We start from the raw sequence: 23,426 nt of genomic DNA, 5'->3' as shown, positions 1-23,426 counted from the left end.
TTGTGTCGTATCCCGTGTCGGTGTCGGTGCAACATAGTTTCCCTTGCATCCCAACTACTTCTTGCACTCTTTTACTTCTACCACCAATCCCTTCCAAAATCATTACCCCTCCCAATCTCTAACAAAGTATCCAAGTCCAAAACCTTCACTGTATAACTCTCTGTGACTCTGCCTAGTCGCAATTAGAGGTGGCAAAGTGAGCGCCTGGCCCAGCACACCTTGCCATTAACCCAACAAAAGATAGTCAATCTGCCACACCCCGCTTTTGAAAGTGAACTGAAGAACTTGGCTCGCTCCTCCCCGTTTGGCGGGAAGGGCGAATTGGCCCGCCAGCTCGAACTCATTTTACACTAACTCGCTCTTCACCACTATCAACCTGCCAAAAAATGAACTAGCTCGTCCTGCCCCACTTTTGAGAGTATGCTATAAAATTCAGCACACATGCCTCGTTTAGTCCCGTCAAGCCGAGTTAGTTTTGTTCGCCCTAATTACAATGGTGGTAGAGATACTTGAGACCCTTGGCCACCAAAACAGAACCTTGAAGCAAGCACCCCAGTGCATACAAAATTCATTTTATTTTACCAAAAAAAAAAAAAAAAATCTTAATTATCATACAATTTTTTCAAAATTATTTATTTTCATTGCAAAATTTCATACAATAGATTCTTTATATTTTAAAGTTTTAAAATTATTTGCAAAATAAGGTTATTAAACAAATTATAATAATATGGCTAGTGCCCCTATAATACATACAGCCCCTCACATTAAAGCATTTACACTCATTTCTTGCCAAATTTTTTCATAAATGCAATTGGGTAAGTGAGTTGCTTTCGATTAAGTGTCATGAGATCAAGTAAGACCCCACAATCGTCCTTAGACAAATTAACAACTATCCTTTCCTCGCTTTTTTTCTAATGCATTCTCTCGTCTCACATGACCTCCCTGACATCATATGAATCACTATATTTTTCCACTTTAAGTGGGTGCATTATATACTACATGAGCATTGAAAATATTATCGACAAGGGCATTCCATGTTGATGAATTGTCCTTGTTATGATAGGGCCCTCAATTTTCTCCGAAATCCAGTGCTCAGATTTTATCATGCCAACAAAAATGCTAGCATATCTTGCCAATTGATATTACAATACATTAACCTCCAACCTTCTATGATAGTATCCCAGGAGAAAGGTGAGCAATAAAAGCCACTCATCTAGAAGAGGAAACTAACACCAGCCACTAATGTTCATGCGTCATGCCAATAGCAGCTTCAAGCAGAAAGAGGAGGTCCACATTCATATTTTTTTATTTTTTGGAAAGTTAGGATGTCCACATTCATGATACCCCATAACAAGGGTATTCAGTGTTTCAGACCAATTACTGAGGACCCCATCAGGTTCATGCTTTTAAATAGTAATTGACTCTGGCTATGTAGATCTCAGGTATCAGCCAACGATATCAAAAGCTACAACTAAGATTTAACAGAAAACGGCAAAAGAAAAAATAGAAGGGGGGGTGGGGTGGTGTGTGGGGGGGGGGGGGGGGGGGGGGGGGGTGTGTAATGTTACAGAATTCTTGCAACATCTAATTTTCTAATAATTTACATTGTTACACAGCCTCCAGGAAAATCCTCAGCGTACAGAAATTTCTCAAAGGAACTTGATACAAAGCTTGCAGCAATCTTAGCTGTTGGTCTTTGAACAATGCTCACTGTCTAGGTACTGGCGCTGGTGGTGTTGATGGATGGTTTTGCCCATAAAACCCTATGCCTGGTGGCCTGTAAAATCCTCCAGTCGATGACTGCTGTTGCTGCTGTGCCTGCTGAGCCTGTGACTGCTGTGATTGTGATGGTTGAGTGCTTGGCCTTGATAACCCCATTGCCACATATGGAGGCAAAGGAGGTGGAGGTGGTAGGTTGTTTGATCCATATCCATAAGGAATTCCCCCAACCATCAAGCCAGTAGGTTGGACATATTGATTTGCTGGTGGATTTGCCGGGGAATGAGGAGGAGGTGGGGGCACTGAAGGAAATGGAGCTTGTAATTGATTGGGTTGTGATATGGGTTGCAAGCTGGTTGATGTTGTCAGTGGCAAATTTGCCACTGATGGTTGCTGTGATGTGGCGAAAAAAGAAGAGCTTCCTGTATCAGAACCATTAACATCAGAAACAGGCATTTGTTTTTCAAGCCTGGGCCTTTTCTCTGGATTGAAACCAGGAGGTAATCCTGAAGTAAATCCAGTAGAATTCAAGCTGCCATTCATGGAGGCAGCAGCTTCTTCAGCAACGAGGGAAGAAAGAACAGATGTAAGCATGAAGGCAGAGGATGTAGAGGCAGCAAGCTTAGCAGCAACAGCAGCTGCTGCTGCCTTCTTATCTTCTTCAGTAGTTTGGAGCGGAGCATAAGATATAGAAGGTTGGGTGAAAGAAGGCTGAGGAGGGGTGTTGTTTAGTTGAACTGATGGAAGATTTTGTTCCAACACCCTCGTGGCTTCTGGTGCTTGGTTAAGCCTCTTCATGATACTGGCTGCTTGCTCAATCTGGCCTCGTGCAGCCTGCACCACAGTAAAGATGCAGACAATAAAATGGGATTAATTGACACCAATGTAAGACTTCACGAACTTAACCATCCAAGAATCTTAGTTAGCAAATATGCAGTAACTGTGGAGTTTCCAACTATGTTATGTTTAATGGTCATGGAGAGAAATTTTAAACTGCTTATCAGGTGCTAATTAACCAGCTAATCATTGTATTCTAAATGGTTTGTCCATAAACATTTAAAACAAATTTCCTACAAAATTATTTTGTATTAAAATGTATCTGGTTGGAGCAGATCTATCGTATCTTTTAGGAGGATTCTTTTTTTTTTTTTGGATACAATAGTGAGAATTGAACACAACCTAATACAAACTATCAAAACTCATCACCACTAGACCAATCCTAGTGGCTTTTTGAGGAGGATTCTTTGGCACATTACTTGACTTGGAAAAAGATTAGGCTGTCGGCATATATTTGGTTTAAAATCTAGGCCTTTTTTCTGGGGTATGTGATAAGGAATTGGAAAGCTTTGTTACACTGATCTATTTTTCCATGTATGTTTTATGTTTTTTTATTTTGTTCAGGAGGATTCCTTTTCTTTTTTCTCTCCGTGTCAATAAATTTCTTATATATCAAAAAAATTGTATACTAATGTAAACACCTCTATCAACTACTCTCTTAGAAAGAAGCAAATAGATACTTTTAGTAATCTGGCAAGCCAAACGGACATTTAACTCGCAAGGAAACATATATGTAGGCAAAAAAATCCATGAGGCAAAGACCACCAAAAACTTGCAAAACAAGGACTTCAAAACAATTATGGAAGACCAAGCATGCTCAAGAAAAGATAAGTTGATTTTCTGCCCACTGCTACGAAGGAGAAAGAAAGAGATGGAAGGAAGGACAAAATGGGAGGAAAAAAGACAAAACCACCACATGCCACTTCTTAAGCTTGTGATGCCTAACTGCCTATTAAGATGCAGATGAAGAGCAAAGGGTGCAAAATAGTGGGAACAAAACAGAAATAATATGGACAACAGTGCTGCGCAAACTTATCATTTATAACAAACTTGAGATGAAAGTGGAAGTTGCCGTGATTTATTTAATACACAGCTTGACCAATTGTGCATGACAATCAATTTGTAGGATTTTACTAACAAAAAAAAAAATTTAAGACATGAGAGCAGGTAAATATATCAATAATAATTAAAAGAAAAGAGAGGGAAATAGTTTCTTTTGATGAAAAGCCCACAGGAGACTTGTGGTCATTGGTGATTTTTATTCTTTCTTTACGTAGAAAACCAAAATGAATTTGATTCACTATTTATTCAAACAACAAATGAACTCACAGGAAAACATTCTAAACACACTTTGCACAATTATTTTCTAATTTTTATCAGTGACCAAAATTATATTCACCATGAATCAACTGGCACGGGATTATTCTAGCTTAACCAGGGGTATCGTGTTTGCGTTCTGGGTATGCCACTGTGTTAAAAAATTAGTAGGGAGAACCATGTCGCCTTTGTGATCCTGTCTGGCTCAAACCAGATTGATTGAGTAAAAGATGAACCAATGGAAAAATCCAAAATTATATTCACAAAATGCAAAACCCAGACATCGGATAATAAGGTGAAAGTTAATGAAAAGTTGGCCTGATTCTTCGTCAATGAAATATATTAGTACTGTAGTATATCAAGAAGGCCACAAACCCTTCGAATTAAAACATTTTAAGGAAAAAAGAATAATATAACACTCATGGAGGGCAAAGACAGAGATAGAAGACATATTCTTACTAGCAATTGGGTATGAACAAGTTCTTGCCTTGATTCCTGAAAAACATGAGGTTAGCAAGCAGTCATCAATCGCATCTTTGAAATATGAGAATTGTTAGATATGTAATATAAAATCATTCATATGTCTTCACCTAACAGGTTAAGCTTTTAGAAGAGTTAGTTCTGTTATGAAAAACAATGCCAAATAATTATGAGGATGATCTTTGTTTAAAAATTGAAAAATGAAATAACACGAAGTTATAGCATATCGAACGAAAACATATAAAAACAACAAAGAAAAATCCTGAGCCCAATGTTTGATACTGTGTCCTTAAAACAAATTTCCCTTTCAATAGTGCCCAAGATTCATGGACAATTGTCTTCCAAGATAGAACGGATTACCTCTGTTCTTGTGGTGGCACTTCCATATAGAACAGCACCATCGAACTCAATCTATGTCTGACCAATCGCACTAGAGTAGATGGATGCAAATGCAAAAAATGTACAAAAAAAATAATAGGGAAAACTTGTATCTGAAAATTATGAATCCCCATTTATTTATAAAAAACATAAGGTTATTGTTGAGATATATAAAATCATTAATGTAACCTCACCCAACAGCTTAAGCTTTTGGGTTGAATTGGTTCTTTACAGTTATGATTTAAACAACACTCATTTAGTAGCAAAAAGACACATTCATTCAGTGACAAAGCAACACATTTATAAAATCAAATTTCTTATTCATAAATAGAATTAATTTAAAATTAATTCTAACAAGTTCATGACACAGTATCAGGATGGATTTCAGCACAAAATAAATAGAACTAATGTAAAATTAATCAAGCCTCTAAGAGTTAGATCCTTGGCATCCCTATTCTTCTGATAAAAAGTTGGATTTCAGCACAAGATAGGGTTGTGCATCGTCCATGCTTTAAGTCCAAAAGACTTTTGTGTGAGGGAGTATATTACACTTGAATATAAAATAATATGTTGTGTATTGATCTAATTCAGAGAGTTACAATATATAACGACTCTAATGGGCTTATAGGAAAGGCCCAGACCTAATACAATCAGAATATAATCAGAATAATTACAGACTAATCATATCTAATCAGACTAATCATATCTAATCATATCTAACACTCCCCCTCAAGCTGGTGCGTATATATTGTGAGCACCAAGCTTATTACAAATGGATTGAACCCGAGGACCTCTAAGAGCTTTAGTGAAGACATCCGCGAGTTGATCAGAGGAGTTGACGAAAGCAGTCTTGATTTCTCCTGATTGAATCTTTTCTCGAATGAAGTGACAATCAATCTCTATATGTTTGGTCCTCTCATGAAAGACAAGATTAGAGGATATATGTAGCGCAGCTTGATTATCACAGATGAGTGTCATGGGTTGTTTCTGTTCACAAAGATTAAGTTCCTGAATCAACTGCTTTAACCAGATTAACTCACACGTAGTATATGCCATTGCACGATACTCAGCTTCTGCACTAGACCGAGCAACTACAGGTTGTTTCTTGCTCTTCCATGAAATTAAGTTTCCTCCAAAGAAGACACAATAGCCGGAAGTAGAGCGCCTGTCCGAGGGTGATCCTGCCCAATCAGCATCTGAATAACCACAAATTTCTGTATTTCCCTGATCTGAATACAACAAACCTTTTCCTGGTGCTCCTTTGATGTATCGGAGGATCTTCACAGCAGCATCCCAATGTGAATCACAAGGGGAATCAAGAAACTGACTAGCCGTACTAACAGCAAAAGAAATATCTGGCCTAGTCACAGTAAGATAATTGAGCTTCCCAATTAGCCTCCGATAACGTCCAGGATCAGATAACAGCTTCCCCTGTCCGGGCAATAACTTGACATTAGGATCCATGGGTGTATCAACTGGTTTACTCCCCAACATACCAGTTTCTTCGAGGATATCCAAGGCATACTTCCTTTGACAAATAGAAATGCCCTGTCTAGATTGCGCCACCTCAATTCCCAAGAAGTAACGCAGCTTCCCAAGGTCCTTTGTTTGAAATGCACTGAATAAATGTTGTTTTAACTGACGAATTCCGTCTTGATCACTTCCGGTGAGAATGATGTCATCAACATAGACTAACAAATAGATGCACTTATCAGAATATGTAATCCTATAAAATACAGAATGATCAACTTTACTGCGGATTAAGCCAAACGCGTGAACGGCAAAACTGAAGCGACTGAACCATGCTCGAGGAGGCTGCTTGAGACCATATAAGGATTTTTGAAGATGACACACTTGTCCAGACTCCCCCTGAGCAACAAAACCATGTGGTTGCTCCATGTAAACTTCTTCTTGCAAATCGCCATGAAGAAAGGCATTTTTGATGTCAAGTTGAAGGAGTGGCCAGTGACGAACAGCAGCAAGGGCAAGAAATAGGCGGACGGATGCCATCTTGGCAACAGGAGAAAAAGTATCCCCATAGTCAAGACCAAATATCTGAGTGTAACCTTTGGCCACCAAACGAGCTTTGAGGTGATCAACAGTGCCATCAAGACCAACTTTGACAGTGAATACCCATCGACAGCCGACTACTGACTTTCCGGGAGGAGCAGGAACAAGATCCCAGGTGCCATTGGAGTGAAGTGCTTGCATTTCATCAATCATTGCCTGACGCCAACCCGGATGAGATAGTGCTTCACCTGCGGTTTTAGGAATAGAAACAGACGAAATACTAGAAACAAAAGTAAAATGTGGTAAAGAAAGTCTATCATAACTCAAGAAACTATAAAGTGGATGAAGGTTGCGAGTGGATCGAATACCTTTGCGAAGGGCAATGGGAGTAATCTCTGATGGAGGATCCGGAGGGGAAGAGTCGACTGGAGCAGGCGGTGAGTCAGTCAGAGTCAAATCTGCTGGAGGTGCAGGCTGACGACGCTGATAGGTGAGAAAAGGACGGTCCTCAGGGATGGAGGCAAGGGGTAGCTCCTCCGGGATAGAGTCACCTGCAACTGGTAAAGACAAATCAAGACAAGGAATAGGAAGAACACGATCGACCTGTGTTATCTGAGACGGGATAAAATGAAAAGGTTATTGATCAAGGAAAGTGACATCAGCTAAAACAATATAACGCTTGAGATCAGGAGAGTAGCAACGATACCCCTTTTGAAAACGAGTGTATCCAACGAAAACACACTTGAAAGCTTTGGATGTTAACTTATCTTTACCTGGAGTAAGATCATGAACAAAGCACGTACATCCAAATACATGTGGAGGTAGAGGATAGGAAGATGCTCTTGGAAATAAAACACTATGTGGAACTTCATTATTAAGTACGGAAGAGGGCATGCGATTGATGAGAAAGCAAGAGGTGATCATAGCATCTGTCCAAAAACGGAGTGGAACATTCATGTGAATTAGTAAGGTACGTGCAGTTTCAACCAAATGTCTATTTTTACGTTCGGCCACTCCATTTTGTTGTGGAGTGTGTGGGCAAGTGGTCTGGTGTATCGTTCCACGTTTCTCCAAAAAATTAGAAAATTCAAAAGACACATATTCTCTTGCATTATCACTGCGCAAGATTTGAATAGAAGCACCAAATTGAGTAGTTATTTCAGCACAAAATTTTTGATAAATTGAAGATAATTCAGAACGATTTTTCATAAAATATACCCAAGTACAACGAGAGAAATCATCAATAAAGGCAACAAAATACTGAAAACCCAAAACAGACATTGTTCGATTCGGACCCCAAATGTCAGAATGAACAATAGAAAAAGGAGCATCAGCTCGTTTATTGACTCTATTAGCAAAGGAGGAGCGAGTGTGTTTTCCTTGCTGACAAGACTGGCAATTTAAAGACTTAAGACTAGACAAAAAAGGAACCATATGCTGAAGCTTGGAGAGGCTTGGATGACCCAGATGACTGTGAATTAGCTCAGGAGACTCTGTGAGAGAACATGCTACTGGAAAAGGTGGTGCAATCAGATAGTAAAGACCTCGTGAATCAATGCCCGCTCCAATCGTCTTCCCCGTACCCGGATCCTGCATAGAGAAGGATTGTTTAGAGAAGGTAACAGTACATGAAAGAGACTAAATCAACTGGCTAACAGAGATTAAATTAAAAGGAATGTCGGGTATATAATAAACAGAGGTCAAAGCTAAAAAGGGAGTTGGGTTGGCTTCCCCAATTCCACGAGCAGGAGCCTTAGTACCATCAGCAAGAGTAACAGAGGGTAAATTATTAGAATAAGAAAGGGAAGTGAAAAGATCCTTATTACCACAAAGGTGATGAGTAGCATCTGAGTCTATTATCCAAGGTCTAAGAGATGATTGAGAAAGGCAAGCAACATGATTACCAGTGTCTTGAGAAGGATGCTGAGAGGAAACCTTCTTGAGAAGTGCCTCATATTCGGCACTGGAAAGAGTTACTGATCCAGTAGGAGGTGGTGTAACATCAGTCTGAGCAAAGTTGGCAGTCGGTGGTTTCAAGTGAGGGTACTTCCTGTAGTAGCGTTCTTCAAAATGTCCAAGATTCTGGCAATAATTGCAACGAGGCCTCTGTCCGCGGTCACCCTGTCCACGACCACGTCCGCGTCCACTGTTCCAAGAATCATTGGAGCGAGAAAAGAATGCAGTGGAATCGGTAGCTGGCACATGTGTGGGAGCTGTTGGTTTGTCCTTAAGATTCAGAAGGCGTTGGAAAGTGTGTGACAGGCTAGGAGTCTCAGCACTGGTTAGAATATTCTCACGAACACTTTCTAACTCCTCAGAAAGACCGGAGAGAGTTATGACCATAAAGAAGCGCTCCACCTGCAAAAGCGCTCCACCTGCTTCTTGTACGCAGAGGCATCTGTGGCATGAGGTAACATAGCCCAGAATTCTTGCATCAAAGAACGTATCTTACCAATATAAGTTTCCATTCGAGACTCTGGAGATTTGCGCAATTCCATTATCTGAGACACAATTGAATAAAGTTGTTGAATGTCATTGGTGTAGAGGTTTTTAGCTTCCTCCCATACGTCATAGCAGGTCTCAAAGGAGATGAAAATGTCTATAATCGTCCGATTAATGGACTGCCAAAGGATACTTAGCAGTTAAGCATCAATCTTGTCCCATTCAGATGTCTGGTCTTTTGAAATATCGGCAGACTTAGTTGTGAGATGTGGACCGTGTCCCTGACCAGTAAACCAGATCTTAACTAAGGTAGACCAGGTCTTGTAAGTAGCAAATCTGGTCAGTTTCATTGTTGTAATGGATGGGGTAGTACTGGAGATGACTCCAGTACTATTTTTGGATGTGCCCTCCATCAAAAACTTAAATAAAGATGACCAGAAACAAATAAAAGGACCAAAAAAACACAGATTACCAAATAAAAAATAAAACAGACTCAAATAGAAAATTCCAGCACTAAGAACAATGACGATGAACAGTGGGTTATCACTGATATCAAAAAATAAGAATGCACAGCACTTGAAACAATGACCGGAAAGCAAAGAATCATTGATATCTTCTGAACGGACGAGACCCACAACGAATGAAGACCAGATCGGAGAAGAGGGGAGGAAGGCGAGTTGTTCTGTCTTGGAGTGGCCGGAAAAAGCCACTGGAACAGTGCTCACGCGCTGGTGAGAGGCAGCGTGTGAGGACCACACGCAGAGAAGCTCAGCCGCGCATGAGGGCGCGTGACTTGGCCGCCGGTGATGGGCCTTCTGCAGAGTAGGTCGCCGGAGGAAGAGCGTTCTGATCGCGTGCTAATCGAGCTGAAAACTCGCCGGAAAAGTGCTCTGGCGGCCTGAACAATGGCGGATGGTTGTTCCGGTGACCGTCGGAGGTGCTGACGCGTTCGGAAATTGCTCGGAAGGGACTAACGGTCCTTGATGTCTTGCCGGAAGGATACACGGCAAAGGAAGGATGACTCCTAAGCAGTGGGCTTAGGTTTTAAGGCGAAAACAAGGTTTCTAAGCGGAAGCGAAGGTCCCCAGAACGAAAGATCTCTGGTACCAACTTGAATATAAAATAATATGTTGTGTATTAATCTAATTCAGAGAGTTACAATATATAGAGACTCTAATGGGCTTATAGGAAAGGCCCAGACCTAATACAATCACAATATAATCAGAATAATTACAGACTAATAATATCTAATCAGACTAATCATATCTAATCATATTTAACAATTAGAAATATAATATAAAATCATTTATGTGTCTCCACCTAATAGCTTAAGCGTTTAGGAGAATTGGTTCATGACAAGCATATTTACAAAAATAACTGCACCTGTTCCTGCAATGCGTCTCTAAGCTGGGAAAGCAAAGTACCCCGGGCAGCCTCAGCATTTTCAAGTTGCATCATATATTGCTTAAGCTCCTTTTCCTGCTCTTGCAAGTCATTCACCAATGTGGATCCCAGCTGATTTCCTGAAGTGATATCAAATCAATATGCAATATCAGTACAAGTGAATTCATTAATTATTAAGCTCTTGCACAATAAATCTGGTCAAAATTAATTACAGCAAGAATTTAAGATAGTTTTGTAAGAGTGCTGGAATAAAATAATGTATTACTGAATTTTATGTTTTGGCCAGGCGAGGATTGTACAGTTGAAACACTCTTGTACTACAATTAAATTACCAAGTATTTATATACACACATGGAGAGCCTGACAGTAAACAAGTGGGTGCATCCCATTAGAGTACCATTCTTCTCTCTCTTTACTTTCTCTCCATTGTTTCACTCTCTTAATTCCTTTTCTACATGTATCAAGAGCTAAGTTCAAACAAGGTCCGAAAACAGATCTAACTGTTTACCAAAAAAGGAAAAACATTTTCTTTACCAGCCTTGGTCACTCTACTCCATGGAGATCAATCATCCTTTCTGGGCGAGTGATAACTTGGTGGATTTCTTGTTTAATATTGCAACCCCATGAGGTGCAGCTTAGACCAATGATGTTGACCAAAAGAATTGTGGCAGGCTAGAGAGGTGTGTGCAACGAAGGTAGAGTCAGATGCTGAGGGGATCTTTTAGGGCTTCAAGCTAGCTTTTCTGGTTGGAACATGCTCTCCAGGGACCGTTTGGTGCATTACAGCTTATTTGGAGGCTGTCTAGAGTCATACCTCACATCCAAGAAATTTTCTATCATGGATGGCATGGTTATTTCTTCTTGAATCAGTCCAGAGTGGTATTGGTACTCTGAAGTAATTCATGGGTATTAAGGTAGCCTGTAGTAAGGGATGTCTTTCTTTTCTCAAATAAACTATATCCTTGACCTGTTTGGAGAGTTAGGCCATCTGAAACACCCATAATCTGAATGTTAATTTTTCACAGGTGATGGTAATATTCTTCCAGACTTAGAGCGATGTAGGAAGCAGGTTAACAAGCTTAATCGTGTCACAATTACCCATCCTGATATAGTCTACTCAGCTAGTGTGGTAAGTTGGTTCATGACAATATTGTTTTGCATATTTTACAATAGGGTATTCATAATCCCTATCTCATAAAATGAGTGTTCCACTAGGGCAAATTGTTCCTCCAATATATATACCTAACGGGTATTTATAACCCAAAAATAATAAAAATCCTAGATAAATCCTAATTAAATATGAAATCTTAAATCAAATAAAAAGTCCTAGATAAGTCCTAATAAACCTAATCAAATATTAATTTCCTAAACTATGAAATCCTAAACAAATAAGAAATCGTAACACAATATTATTTTCCAAGAACATATTTTCCCAAATTTTCTTGCCATAAAATAATAACTCCTCAATAACACAATACTACACAAATTTGCTTCTCTATTCTGCACCTCCCTCTCTAGAAGAACTCACCTTTGGAGAATTGAACGTATTTTGCACATCCAAAGAGTTTCTACAGGGAGAATATTGTATTTTCTCATCTCCAATTTGACAAAGAACGACAAAGAAATTGTGAAGTTTGTGACTAGCACGAAAATTAAGGTCGTGAACCAAAGATAGAAGTGAGATTGAAAATCAAAGTAGTGAACAGAAAGCAGTAGCAGGATCAAAATTAGGCTCTAAATAACAAATTTCAACATCAACAACACCTTTCTCCCAAACTAGTTAGGGTTAGCAGCCAATGAGCCCAAATAACCAGCAAGAAAAGAAGAAAAAATAGAAAATAAAAATAAATAAGAAGGAAAGTAAATTAGAGAAATATAAATAAATAAATATATGGAAAAATAACTAAAAAAAGGTTGTTTGGGATATAGAAAAAAATGGATCTAGCCCTCCACAATGCTAATAGCTTTCCTCCACTCTATCCAAAGACACACCATAAGCCAATATATTTCCCTCTTTTATTAAATCTTTTTTTTTTTACTACTTTTCCTTTAAGTTTTAGCCAACTTCTTCGTCTCTGTGTCATGCTCTTGGAAACAAAGTTTTGTTCTTACGAGAAGATCTTGCAGTCTTCGAATAATATGCTAAAACCATCTCAATCTATATTTGTAAAGAATCTTGGGATACACCACCCCAAAAGCTAGCTCAAAGGGTGGGAGTACCCAAAGCCTTATAAACTCCACATTAGTTGCACATACAACCAATGTGGGACTATATATCTTAACATGCCCCCTCACACGAGAGCCCATTGGGCTAGAAGAGTGGACAGTGCAACAGGCCCAGCCTACCTGTGCTAAGAAACACCACAAGAGAAAGTGGGGGACAGCGAGGCTTTGATACCATGTAAAGAACCTTGGGATACACCACCCCAAAAGCTAACTCAAAGGGTGGGAGTGCCCAAGGCCTTATTCCACATTTTTCTAAAAGCATTTTTCTTCTGTATCTCCCATCCTAGCATTTTTCCATCAAAGTATGCAAAGGCAATTATGGATATGTATGATAGGGCTACTACATGTGTGAAAGCTTGTAATGGAACATCAAGTTATTTGCCCATCACGGTAGGTGTACACCAAGGTTCGGCTCTAAGTCTTTATCTCTTTGCCTTAGTTATAAATGAACTAACAAAAATATCCAAGAGGAACTGCCATGGTGTATGCTTTTTGCAGTTGATATTGTGCTTATTGATGAGACCAAAGACGATGTTAATAGAAAACTTGAATTGTGGAGAAGCACAATGGAGTCTAAAAGATTCACGTTAAGCCAGAGCAAGAATGAGTATATGAAGTGTGAGTTTTATCTGGTAAGAGATGTAGACCAAGATCCTGCACATCTACTCGATCAAGAGGTACCCAAGAAAGATGCTTTTAAATACATGGGATCCATTTCGCAAAAAGGCGGAGAGATTAATGAGGATGTAAATCATAGAATCAGAGCAGAGTGGACGAAATGACATAGTGCTTCTGGGTTTTTGTGTGACCGCAAAATTCCCCTTAAGCTAAAAGGAAAATTCTATAGAACAGCAGTAAGGCCTACAATGTTATATGGAGCTGAATGTTGGCCAGCACATAGGCAACATGCACATAAAATGGGTGTAGCAGAGATGAGGATGTTAAGGTGGATGTGTGATTATACGAAGATGGATAAGATAAGAAATTAAGATATTCGACGTAAGGTAGGAGTACTACGGGTGGCTAAAAAGATGAGAGAACATAGATTGAAATGGTTTGGGCACGTAATGAAAAGGCACCTGGAAGCTCCCGTAAAAATAAAAGTTTGTTACCAAGAGCTCAACACAAAGAAAGGTAGAGATAGACCGAAACTTACTTGGAGGAAGATAGTAAAACAAGACTTAATAGAGTGGGATATAGATTGGCGCACAGTGTACCTTAGGACAAAATGGAGAAAAGCTATTAGCATGATGGAGGGTTAGACTCGTTGTTATTCCTATGTTTCAGATGGTCCCTTTTTAGTCTTTTTCCTTTTCATCTCCCCCATCTTCTTCTTTTCCCCTTCCTTTCGTTTATCTTTTTTCCCCTTCCTCATCTTCTTCTTCTTCTTTTATTTTATTTATTTATTTTACACCCCTTTTATTTTTACTTTTATAATTTTATATATATTATTATTATTTTTTATTTTTTTATCCCTTCGTACCTTTCATTTGGGTTCATCTACCACCGACCCCAATTAGTTTGGGATAAAGGTGTTGTTGATGTTAATGTTGATCTCCCGTCCTAGTATATACACAGAATCTTGATATCCTCTTGTCGTAGTAAACTCATTTTATATAATCAGTCTTAATCCGACTAAACACAAAAATAATTTAGACTCTAACATGCTTCTCCACAACTCTAATATTTTGTTAACACCAGCCTTAGTCTCATCAATAAGCACAATATTATCTGCAAATAGCATACATCGTGGCATCTCGTTTTGGATATATTATGTTAGCTCATCCATAACTGGGGCAAAAAGTTAAGGATTCAAAGCAATACCTTGGGTAAACCTGCTTTGATAAGAAAACAATTTGATGTTGTATTACTTCACGCATGTAGTAATTCCATCAAACATATCTTTGATTGACTCTACATACTTTGACAAGACTTTTTTATTATCAAGAATCCACCATTAGAACCTATCTTAGAACCTTTTTATATGTTTTCTCAAGATCAATAAATACCATAGGTAGATCTTTCTTTTTTCTCGAAAACTTTCGATCAATTGTCGTATCAAGAAAATAACCTCCATGATAGATCTTCTTGGCATACATCAAAATTGATTTATAGAGACATTGATCTCTATTCTCAGCCAATACTCAATAACTCTCTCCCACAACTTCATAGTATGGTTCATAAGCTAATGCCTCTGAATACCAAATTTGATATAGGAAAATTCAAGAACATTCTCTTGGCAGGGAACTACACTGACTAAGGAACCAATAAAAATCTTTTGCAAGGCTAACAAGACTGGCAAGGAAAACTAGACACCTTCAACCGGCTTGGCACCCATCACTGCAATTTGTCAAAACTCGAATGACCTAACTCGGCATGAATAGTAAGAGGGGAGTTCGTAATGGAGCAAACACCAGAGGAGTTAAAGAGCAAGTAGAACCCATAAGACTCACATCTGACACTAATCATCCATCCCAAACTCTAGTCCAGGTAAAACATAGAATCTTTAGTAAAAAAGACAACACAATCAAGACAACATGTGATATGACTAATGGAAAGCGAGTCAAATGGAGAACCAGGAACATATAGAACAAAATCAACAAAAATAAAAGGAAGGTGGTGGTTGATATCAACCTCTTTGGATTGTGTTTTAGAACCATTAGCTAAAGTGACTGTGGGAAAATAACCAGAGATAGAGATGTCCGAGAAAAGAGATTTATTACCAGAGATATGATCAATAACATCAAAATTTAAGAACCATGGTCCCAAAGGTGATGACCAAGAGAGACAAGTGAAAGAAATACCCGTGTGGGCAACAGAAGCGGTGAAACTAGAAGTTTGGCGTTGCCCAAACCATTTCGGAAAGTTAGCATAGGTAGTCATAAATAGTATCGAGTGTTCAACGGATATAGGGGGTACTGACAAAGAGCCACGCGCAAGGTTGGAATGAGGAAGGGGCCATGAAAGGCCCAACACTATCAATGGTATGGCCTAACATGGGGCAATGGTCGCATTGAGGACAACATTTGTTGGACTTACGACCACAGCCATAACACTTGGACACAAGGGTAGAAGAATCAACAAGAGAAGGATATAGGTCAAGTTTATAGGGTTGCTTTGATTAGAGGTGTCAAAACAGGTTATGACATGCGAGTCGACCCACGACAAGACACGAAAATTCGTGTTCGGGTTGACCCGCAAAAAATTTCGTGTCGTGTCGCGTGTCGTGTCATGTCAATACGAATTCGACCCATATTTTTTTTCTTATTATTATTTTTGTTTTTTCTTGGTCAATTACCATTTTGACCCATAGTTTGCGCGTCATTCGTTTCGTGTCAACCTGCAAACAAATTGTGTCGTGTTCGAATTGCGTGTATTCGTATTGTGTCGACCCGTTTTGACACCCCTAGACCTTTGATGGGATCATGAGCAAAAAGGACCAAGTTGTGTTTAGAGTGGAGTTAGTGGGTAAGCCCAAAATATGATCATGATTGGAAAAGTACTCTGAAGACAAAACATAAAGGACTAATAGCATGAAAAATGTACTATGTTGCTCAAGTTCCTACACTAGTGTATCTGCAGAGGGCAATAATTCATTGAAATCATTGGAACCCCATGAATCTTCCCCAAATATGCAAAGATAGGGCATCAAACTTCCAAGGCGTAATGACACTTACAACATTATGGAAGGTGATAAAGGCACTAAGTATCATTAGTATAAAAGACCTTGGCATACTACAAGACAAGACATAAGCCTCGAAGATCTATTTCAAAGATGGATGAATAGTGGATTTTATGACGCTACACAATTGGTCATCGATCTTAGTCCACCTAGGATGATTAACAACATAGACTCAGCCTTGGTGGTGAGGTGGTCTACGTAATCTTGCTCATTAAGCCAAAGTTTAATATTCAAAGCCCGCCTGTCATAGTTGCTATCATCAAAATTGTTAGTGGAAAGAAGAGCATTAACATGGTGAAAACAGAGGGCTCAGCCTTCAGAACAACTTTAGATGCATCTAAGAGACCAGATTCAATCATAGGTCACACTGGACAAGAGAAAAAGGCTGGAGAAGATAAATATAAGAAGAGGACGTGAGCACTTAGGCAGTGGAGGAAAGGGCCAGACAGACACCAACGAAGTGCAAGCAAAGATGGAAAACACCAGATATATGGAGAGGACGTGTGGGAGAGCGAAGAAAAGAGAATAGGAAGACCAGAGATTAGACACGTGAGGGTGCGTCCGGTGATTGTCAATGTCGGTTAGCAAGGATCGACACGTCCACTCGTAAATTTTGTATTTTATTACAATAACTCTATATATTCAACCTCCATAGTACTATTTAGGCACCTGATTTTCATCATATATCTTTATTTTTCCTCCTTATTCATGACATGATATTAGAGCATCTATGACCATATAATTTTGAGTTTGATCCTTGTTGCTCCCATTCTTCTAAGTTAAATTTAAATTTCAACGCAAGATAGAGAAGGCCTATGCATTTTCCCACTACAAGCCCGAAGGGTTCTTGCATGAGGAGGCATATTAGATATCAAACCATTTATGTAATTTCACCCTGTTAGAGTATAATATAAACCATTAAAGAGGTACTCACCTAACAGCTTAAGCTTTTGGGTTGAATTGGTTCTGATTCTCGGTGTCACGAGATCGATCCTCACCTCCTCCCACTTTCTCTTATGGAATTTCTTAGCACAGGTAGGTTGGGCCTGATGCATCATCCACTTTTCAAGCCCAATGGACTCTCTTGTGAGGGGACGTGTTAGAGTATAATATAAACCATTAAAGAGGTCCTCACCCAAGAGCTTAAACTTTTGCGTTGAATTGGTTCTTTACACACCTTATAGCTTATACTTTTGGGATAGTTTGTTCATCATAGAAAGTATACCCTTTATTTATTTGTCACCTCAATCAAACATATTAAAGAATACATTAGACATTCTTCCCACCTTTGCTATTAACAGGGCAAAACATAGGACATCTAATTCCTATTTTGCTCCATTCCTTTTACACACTATCAATCTCACTTCTAAATGGTCACTATCAAGCATGACCAAACCATGTTTCTGAGCCTTTCACCACAGCCTGATATTTTTATGTTTCAAAATTAGTGTTTCAGTTATGATAGCCATCTCTCTTTTGTCTAAGACCATCAACAAATGGCCCAGAAGAATAACACTTAAAAAACAAATTTTCAAATAATTAATATCAAGTCCCACTTCCCCATCTTCTTACCTTGAGCCAATATATAATCAACATCTTCTACAAGTTTACCCACTTGACATATAGCAGCATTACAACTGTTTAGGGTAGCTTCCTCATTAAGATGTTCATCAAGAACAGAATGCAATGCTGTCAGTATTTTTTCTGGCAGACACCCAACAGCCAGTTTCTGCAATGAAGACGATCAAGTAATGACATACCTTAAGATAAAAAATGCCAAAGCAAAACCTAATAGGCAATAAACCAAAGATCAGACAATGTTGCAACAACTTGCTTACTAATCTCACTGAGTGGGCATCCCTCTTCACTATCTTGATAGGATTTGAACTCTTTCCATTGCTTGTAGATGATGGAAGGGGATTCTTACCCATCATTTCATCCTTAAGACTCTGACCCCGTGAACCAAAAACCTTCCTCTCCTCCCATATGTCAACCTAAACATAAGAGATAATGAAATGGTAGGTATAAGAAAAATTAAAAAGAAAATTTACTTCATTAAGAAAAATTATAAATATTTAAAACACTAATATAACAGAAAGGAAAGTAATATATGGTTCTGATGGGTTCAAGCTTATCCTATCCTTTCTGGGGAGGGAACTGACCCCATTTTTGTGGCAGCGATGGGTTCAAGCTCACGTGCATGGATAACCAAACCACTTCAGTTCAAGTTGGCTCACAAAAATTCAATGTCACTATATTCTACGAATTTCCTTCTGAGAATTCAATTGTGGGGAACACTTTTACGTGAGAGAATGAAAGCAATAAACATGCTTTTTATGTGGTCAATGGAACTCAGCTTCAGAAGTTCCCAGGCCTTCTGAACTGCCGGGTTAGTGTTCAAGTGCAAGTTACACGGAATGTTGTTTGGGACTCTGAGGGTAGAGTTGGTGCGTTAAAGAAAGCGCTGGATCAAGGGTTTGATGTGCAGTACGATTTAGAGCGCTGGATCTGGGGTTACTTCGATACTCTGTTTTTACAACTCACTGTAACCTCACTTCTCCTTTTCTTTTTTCTTTTCTATTATATGGTGCTTCGGCACTCTCTCCTTCCTTTTTCTATTCTCTTACACTTTTAAGGATACACCAACCCACATATATATAGGTGTATTAACCGTCATTTGTTACCAAAAATATATTATAATATTACCTACTTAACACATGTATATATCAGCCACCAATTTTTTATTGTTGCCCACTTTGACTATTCTAACAGCTTCTGGATCCATCTTCTAATCAATGGATTTTCCTAGATTGTCGGTGGAAAAATTACTCAAGTCATGTAGATTGTTCTAGTAGATGCAGGAGAGTTTGAAATTCTAACATCAGCGTGTCCTTCTCACAAAAGTGTGTACTCTTTTCTCTGTTCTCTTATACATTTTCTTATATAGCTTTACCTGATATATGCCTTGTGTTTTTGGTCTTATATACATGTTTAATTCATTCTACTTTTGATGACATATAAGAGAAACAATCAACGCTTGGGAAGGAGATCCTTTGTCTCCTCTTCCTGTCTTCATGCATGCCTATTTAATTTAACTCTGGCAAGGAATGAAAACTCAATATGATTATATTTCACCTCAAACATATCAAAGTCAATGTAATCGATTACACAGCGCAACATTTAATCGATTATGATGATACTATAATCGATAACAACATCATAATCGATTAAATGTTTGGGGGGAAGGTCAATTTTTTTAAATAGTTTAAATCCGGGGACATTATGGTTATTTTTTATTTAATTAAGGGCACAAAAGTCAAAAAAACCCAAAGAACCAACAAGATATACAAGAGAATATTGCAGACCGCCACAAAAACTTAGCCTCATCATCTAGACAAAACCAATGAAACACATATTGTAACTGTTGAAATTATAGGGATTTAGGTAGGGAAGAAGGAAAAGAGAGAATAAGCTAATGAATAATCTAAAATTGATATTGGTTTGATGTGATAGACAAAGCACTAACCCCTATACTAATACTAATAATCTGTCACATTGGTAGTTTGGGTCGGCTTTGGCCACTTGGGCAGAGATGGCACCTTGATTCTCTAATTTTCTTCTTGCTTCTTCTATTTCCATACTTGTTATTGAAAAAAGGTTTCTGTATATTGATATTGAATAAGTTACATGAGTGTGTATTTATACACGAAAGAATCGCTAAGAACGACTCAGCGATGACTAATCAATCCTAATCACAATCAATCATAATCAATCCTAATTAATAGGAAATAAAAACGGAAACATATTTGAATTCTGATTTTCTATACTCCCCCTCAAGTTGGGAGGTAAATGTTGATCATTCCCAACTTGCCAATCAAGTCTTCGAATGCTGGACGGTGTAGGCCCTTGGTAAGGATATCTGCAGTTTGCTCTTTGGTTGGAACATATATCATACGCACAATTCCATCATCTAATTTTTCTTTGATGAAGTGACGATCAACTTCCACATCCTTTGTTCGATCATGATGCACAGGATTTTGAGCAATGCTAACAGCTGCCTTGTTGTCACAATATAGTTTTATTGGTAGGGAATATGAAATCTTCAACTCTTGAAGAAGTCTTCTCAACCAGATTCCTTCACAAACTCCATGAGCTAAAACTCGAAATTCTGCTTCAGCACTACTTCTTGCAACCACTGTTTGCTTTTTGCTTCTTCAAGTAACAAGATTTCCCTACACGTAGGTGCAATAGCCTGAGGTAGATCTCATGTCTACTAATAAGCCTGCCCAATCTGCATCAGTGTAGATTTCAATTGTCCTTTTATACCCCTTTTTAAAGAATAATCCTCTTCCTGGAGTGTTCTTGAGGTATCTAAGCACCCTATAGACTGCACTAAGATGTTTCTCCTTGGGTGAGTGCATGAATTGACTAATCATACTCACCGCAAAGGCAATGTCAGGACGCGTATGAGATAAGTAAATTAGTTTACCAACCAATCACTAACATTGTTTTTTATCCACCTCATTCCCATCTTCAATACCTAACTTGCTATTAGGTTCCACAGGTGTCTCAGCAGGCTTACACCCTAACATTCTTGTTTCCAACAAAAGATCTAGAACATATTTCTCTTGTGTGAGAGTGATGCCTGTTTTGCTCCTAGCAACTTCCATACCAAGAAAATATTTGAGAGTGCCAAGATCCTTGAGTTCAAATTGAGCTGCTAGAAATTTCTTCAAAGTGTTCAATTTCTCAATATCATCACCTGTAAGAATTATATCATCTACATATACAATAAGAATAGCAATTTTACCATCCTTAGAGTGTTTGTGGAAGAGAGTATGATCAGTCTGTGCTTGAATGAAGCCTCTTCTTTTGACTGCTTGTGTGAATTTGTCGAATCATTCTCTAGGAGACTGTTTCAATCCATATAGAGACCTTTTTAGTTTACACACTGATCCATTTCCCTTTTCAAAACCAGGTGGAGGATCCATATAGACTTCTTCATGTAAGTCACCATTTAGGAATGCATTCTTCACATCTAACTGTTGCAGAGGCCAATCTAGGTTGGCAACAAGAGATAAGAGAACTCGGATGTTATTGACTTAAGCAACCGGAGCAAAAGTCTCATGATAATCTATCCAATGAGTCTGAGTGAAACCCTTTGCAACCAATCTTGCCTTGTATTTGTTGATGCTATTATCTGTATTGAATTTTATGGTAAACACCCATTTGCATCCTACTGCCTATTTTCCCTTGGGTAGGGTCACTATCTCCCAAGTTCCATTTCTTTCTAAAGCATTCATTTCTTCAAAGACAGCATCCCTCCATTTTTGATCATCGAGAGCCTCATGTATATTTCTCGTCCAACATAGTATTGGAAAGCACGGAACCCTGGGGACAACTTTCCATATGAAATATGATTAGAAATAGGATGAGTAGTACAAGATCGAGTACCTTTTCTGAGAGCAATGGGCAAGTGTAGATCATTTTCACCATGGCACTCAAGTGTTGGGGTGCTGGAACTAGAACATGGTTCAGAATCCTAGCAGTGCAGAGGCTTTGGGTTATTCATACTTTGAGGAGGCTTTCGCCTGCTATGAACTTGTCCCCATTTTGAGGAGGCTCCTGATGATGAGGATTCTTTAGCTCCCCCTGTTTCCAAAAGTAGAGGTAATACTGTGGCATTAGTAGGTTCCCATGACTGATCTTCATCTACTCCTATAGACTCCCCCTGAAGAGAAGTCACGGGGAAGAAAGGGTCATTCTCAGAAAAGGTGACATCCATAGAGACAAAGACCTTACGAAGAGAGGGTGAATAACACTTATAGCCACGTTGAGTAGGAGAATAACCAATAAAGACACACTGGAGAGACTTAGGATCAAGCTTAGACCGTTGATGGGAGGGAATATGGACAAATACAACGCAACCAAATAACTTGAGAGGTAAGGAAGAGACACCTCGGAAGGAAGGGAAGATACGAACAAGACTAGAAAGAGGAGACTGAAATTTAGAATGCGAGATGACATTCGATTTATCAGATACGAGGCAGTGAGAACTGCCTCTCCCCAAAGATATTTAGGAACACTCGTGGTAAACATAAGAGCCCGAGCAACTTCAAGGAGATGTCGGTTTTTTCTTTCCGCAACTCCGTTTTGTTGGGGTGTGTCAGGACACGAGCTTTGGTGAAGGATGCCATGTTGGGAAAGATATTCTCCAAGAATAGAGTTAAAATACTCTTTGCCATTATCTGTACGAAGAATTTGTATAGCAACTTGGAATTGGGTTTGAACCATGGCATGAAATTTTTTAAACACGGATGCAGCATCGGACTTGTCCTTTAGAAGATATACCCAACAAACTCGGGAATGGTCATCAATGAAAGTAATAAACCATCGAGTACCTGAAATATTTTTAACACGGGCTGGACCCCATATGTCACTATGTATTAAGGAAAATGGGGAAGAGTCATGGTGAACTTTAGAAGGATAAGGAGCATGAGTATGCTTGGCAAGTTGACAAATATCACAAGAAAACAAACAAGGACTTTTATTAATAAATAAGTTTGGTAACAACTTCTGAAGATAAATAAAATTGGGATGGCCTAGCCTACGGTGCCACAGCATAACATCATTACATGAATCAAAAGGAAACATAGAGTTTTTTTCTACGAAAACAATTTCATAAGTCACATCCTCCTCAAAGTAGTAAAGTCCACCATCCTCTCTAGCACTACCAATCATCCTCTCCGAGTCCTGTTCCTGAAAAACACAACCATGTGGAAAGAATTTAGCAAAGCAATGCAACTCAGAAGTCAGCTTGCTTATGGAAATGAGATTACAAGCCAGAAAAGGAACATAAAGAACTGATGTCAAATTAATCAGCTCAGAAAGTTTAATGGTTCCGTGTCCCGCAATCTGGGAAAAACTGCCA

General features: G+C 38.8%; 1 protein-coding gene across 2 annotated transcripts in view; it reads right to left on the bottom strand.

Moving 5' to 3' along the window:
• Positions 1-1,538: 1,538 nt before the first annotated feature.
• LOC133296129 (uncharacterized) overlaps positions 1,539-23,426 on the bottom strand; it is a 40,433-nt gene continuing 18,545 nt past the window's right edge. For both annotated transcript variants that reach the window (XM_061495077.1, XM_061495076.1), the window contains 5 exons: positions 18,334-18,489; positions 18,068-18,224; positions 10,567-10,706; positions 4,333-4,368; positions 1,539-2,553 (listed from right to left, as the gene is read on the bottom strand). In XM_061495077.1, coding sequence (XP_061351061.1) covers positions 1,708-2,553; positions 4,333-4,368; positions 10,567-10,706; positions 18,068-18,224; positions 18,334-18,489 — 1,335 coding nt within the window. In that variant the 3' untranslated portion in view covers positions 1,539-1,707. The remainder of the gene's footprint in view (positions 2,554-4,332; positions 4,369-10,566; positions 10,707-18,067; positions 18,225-18,333; positions 18,490-23,426) is intronic.

Source organism: Gastrolobium bilobum, unplaced genomic scaffold, assembly GCF_033153095.1.
Source record: "Gastrolobium bilobum isolate Gb01-03AN ecotype WA unplaced genomic scaffold, APGP_CSIRO_Gbil_v1 utg13107, whole genome shotgun sequence".
In the NCBI taxonomy this organism is placed as follows: domain Eukaryota; kingdom Viridiplantae; phylum Streptophyta; class Magnoliopsida; order Fabales; family Fabaceae; genus Gastrolobium; species Gastrolobium bilobum.
The sequence above is the reverse complement of the archived record's forward strand: the minus strand, read 5'-3'. Positions and strand labels throughout refer to the sequence as shown.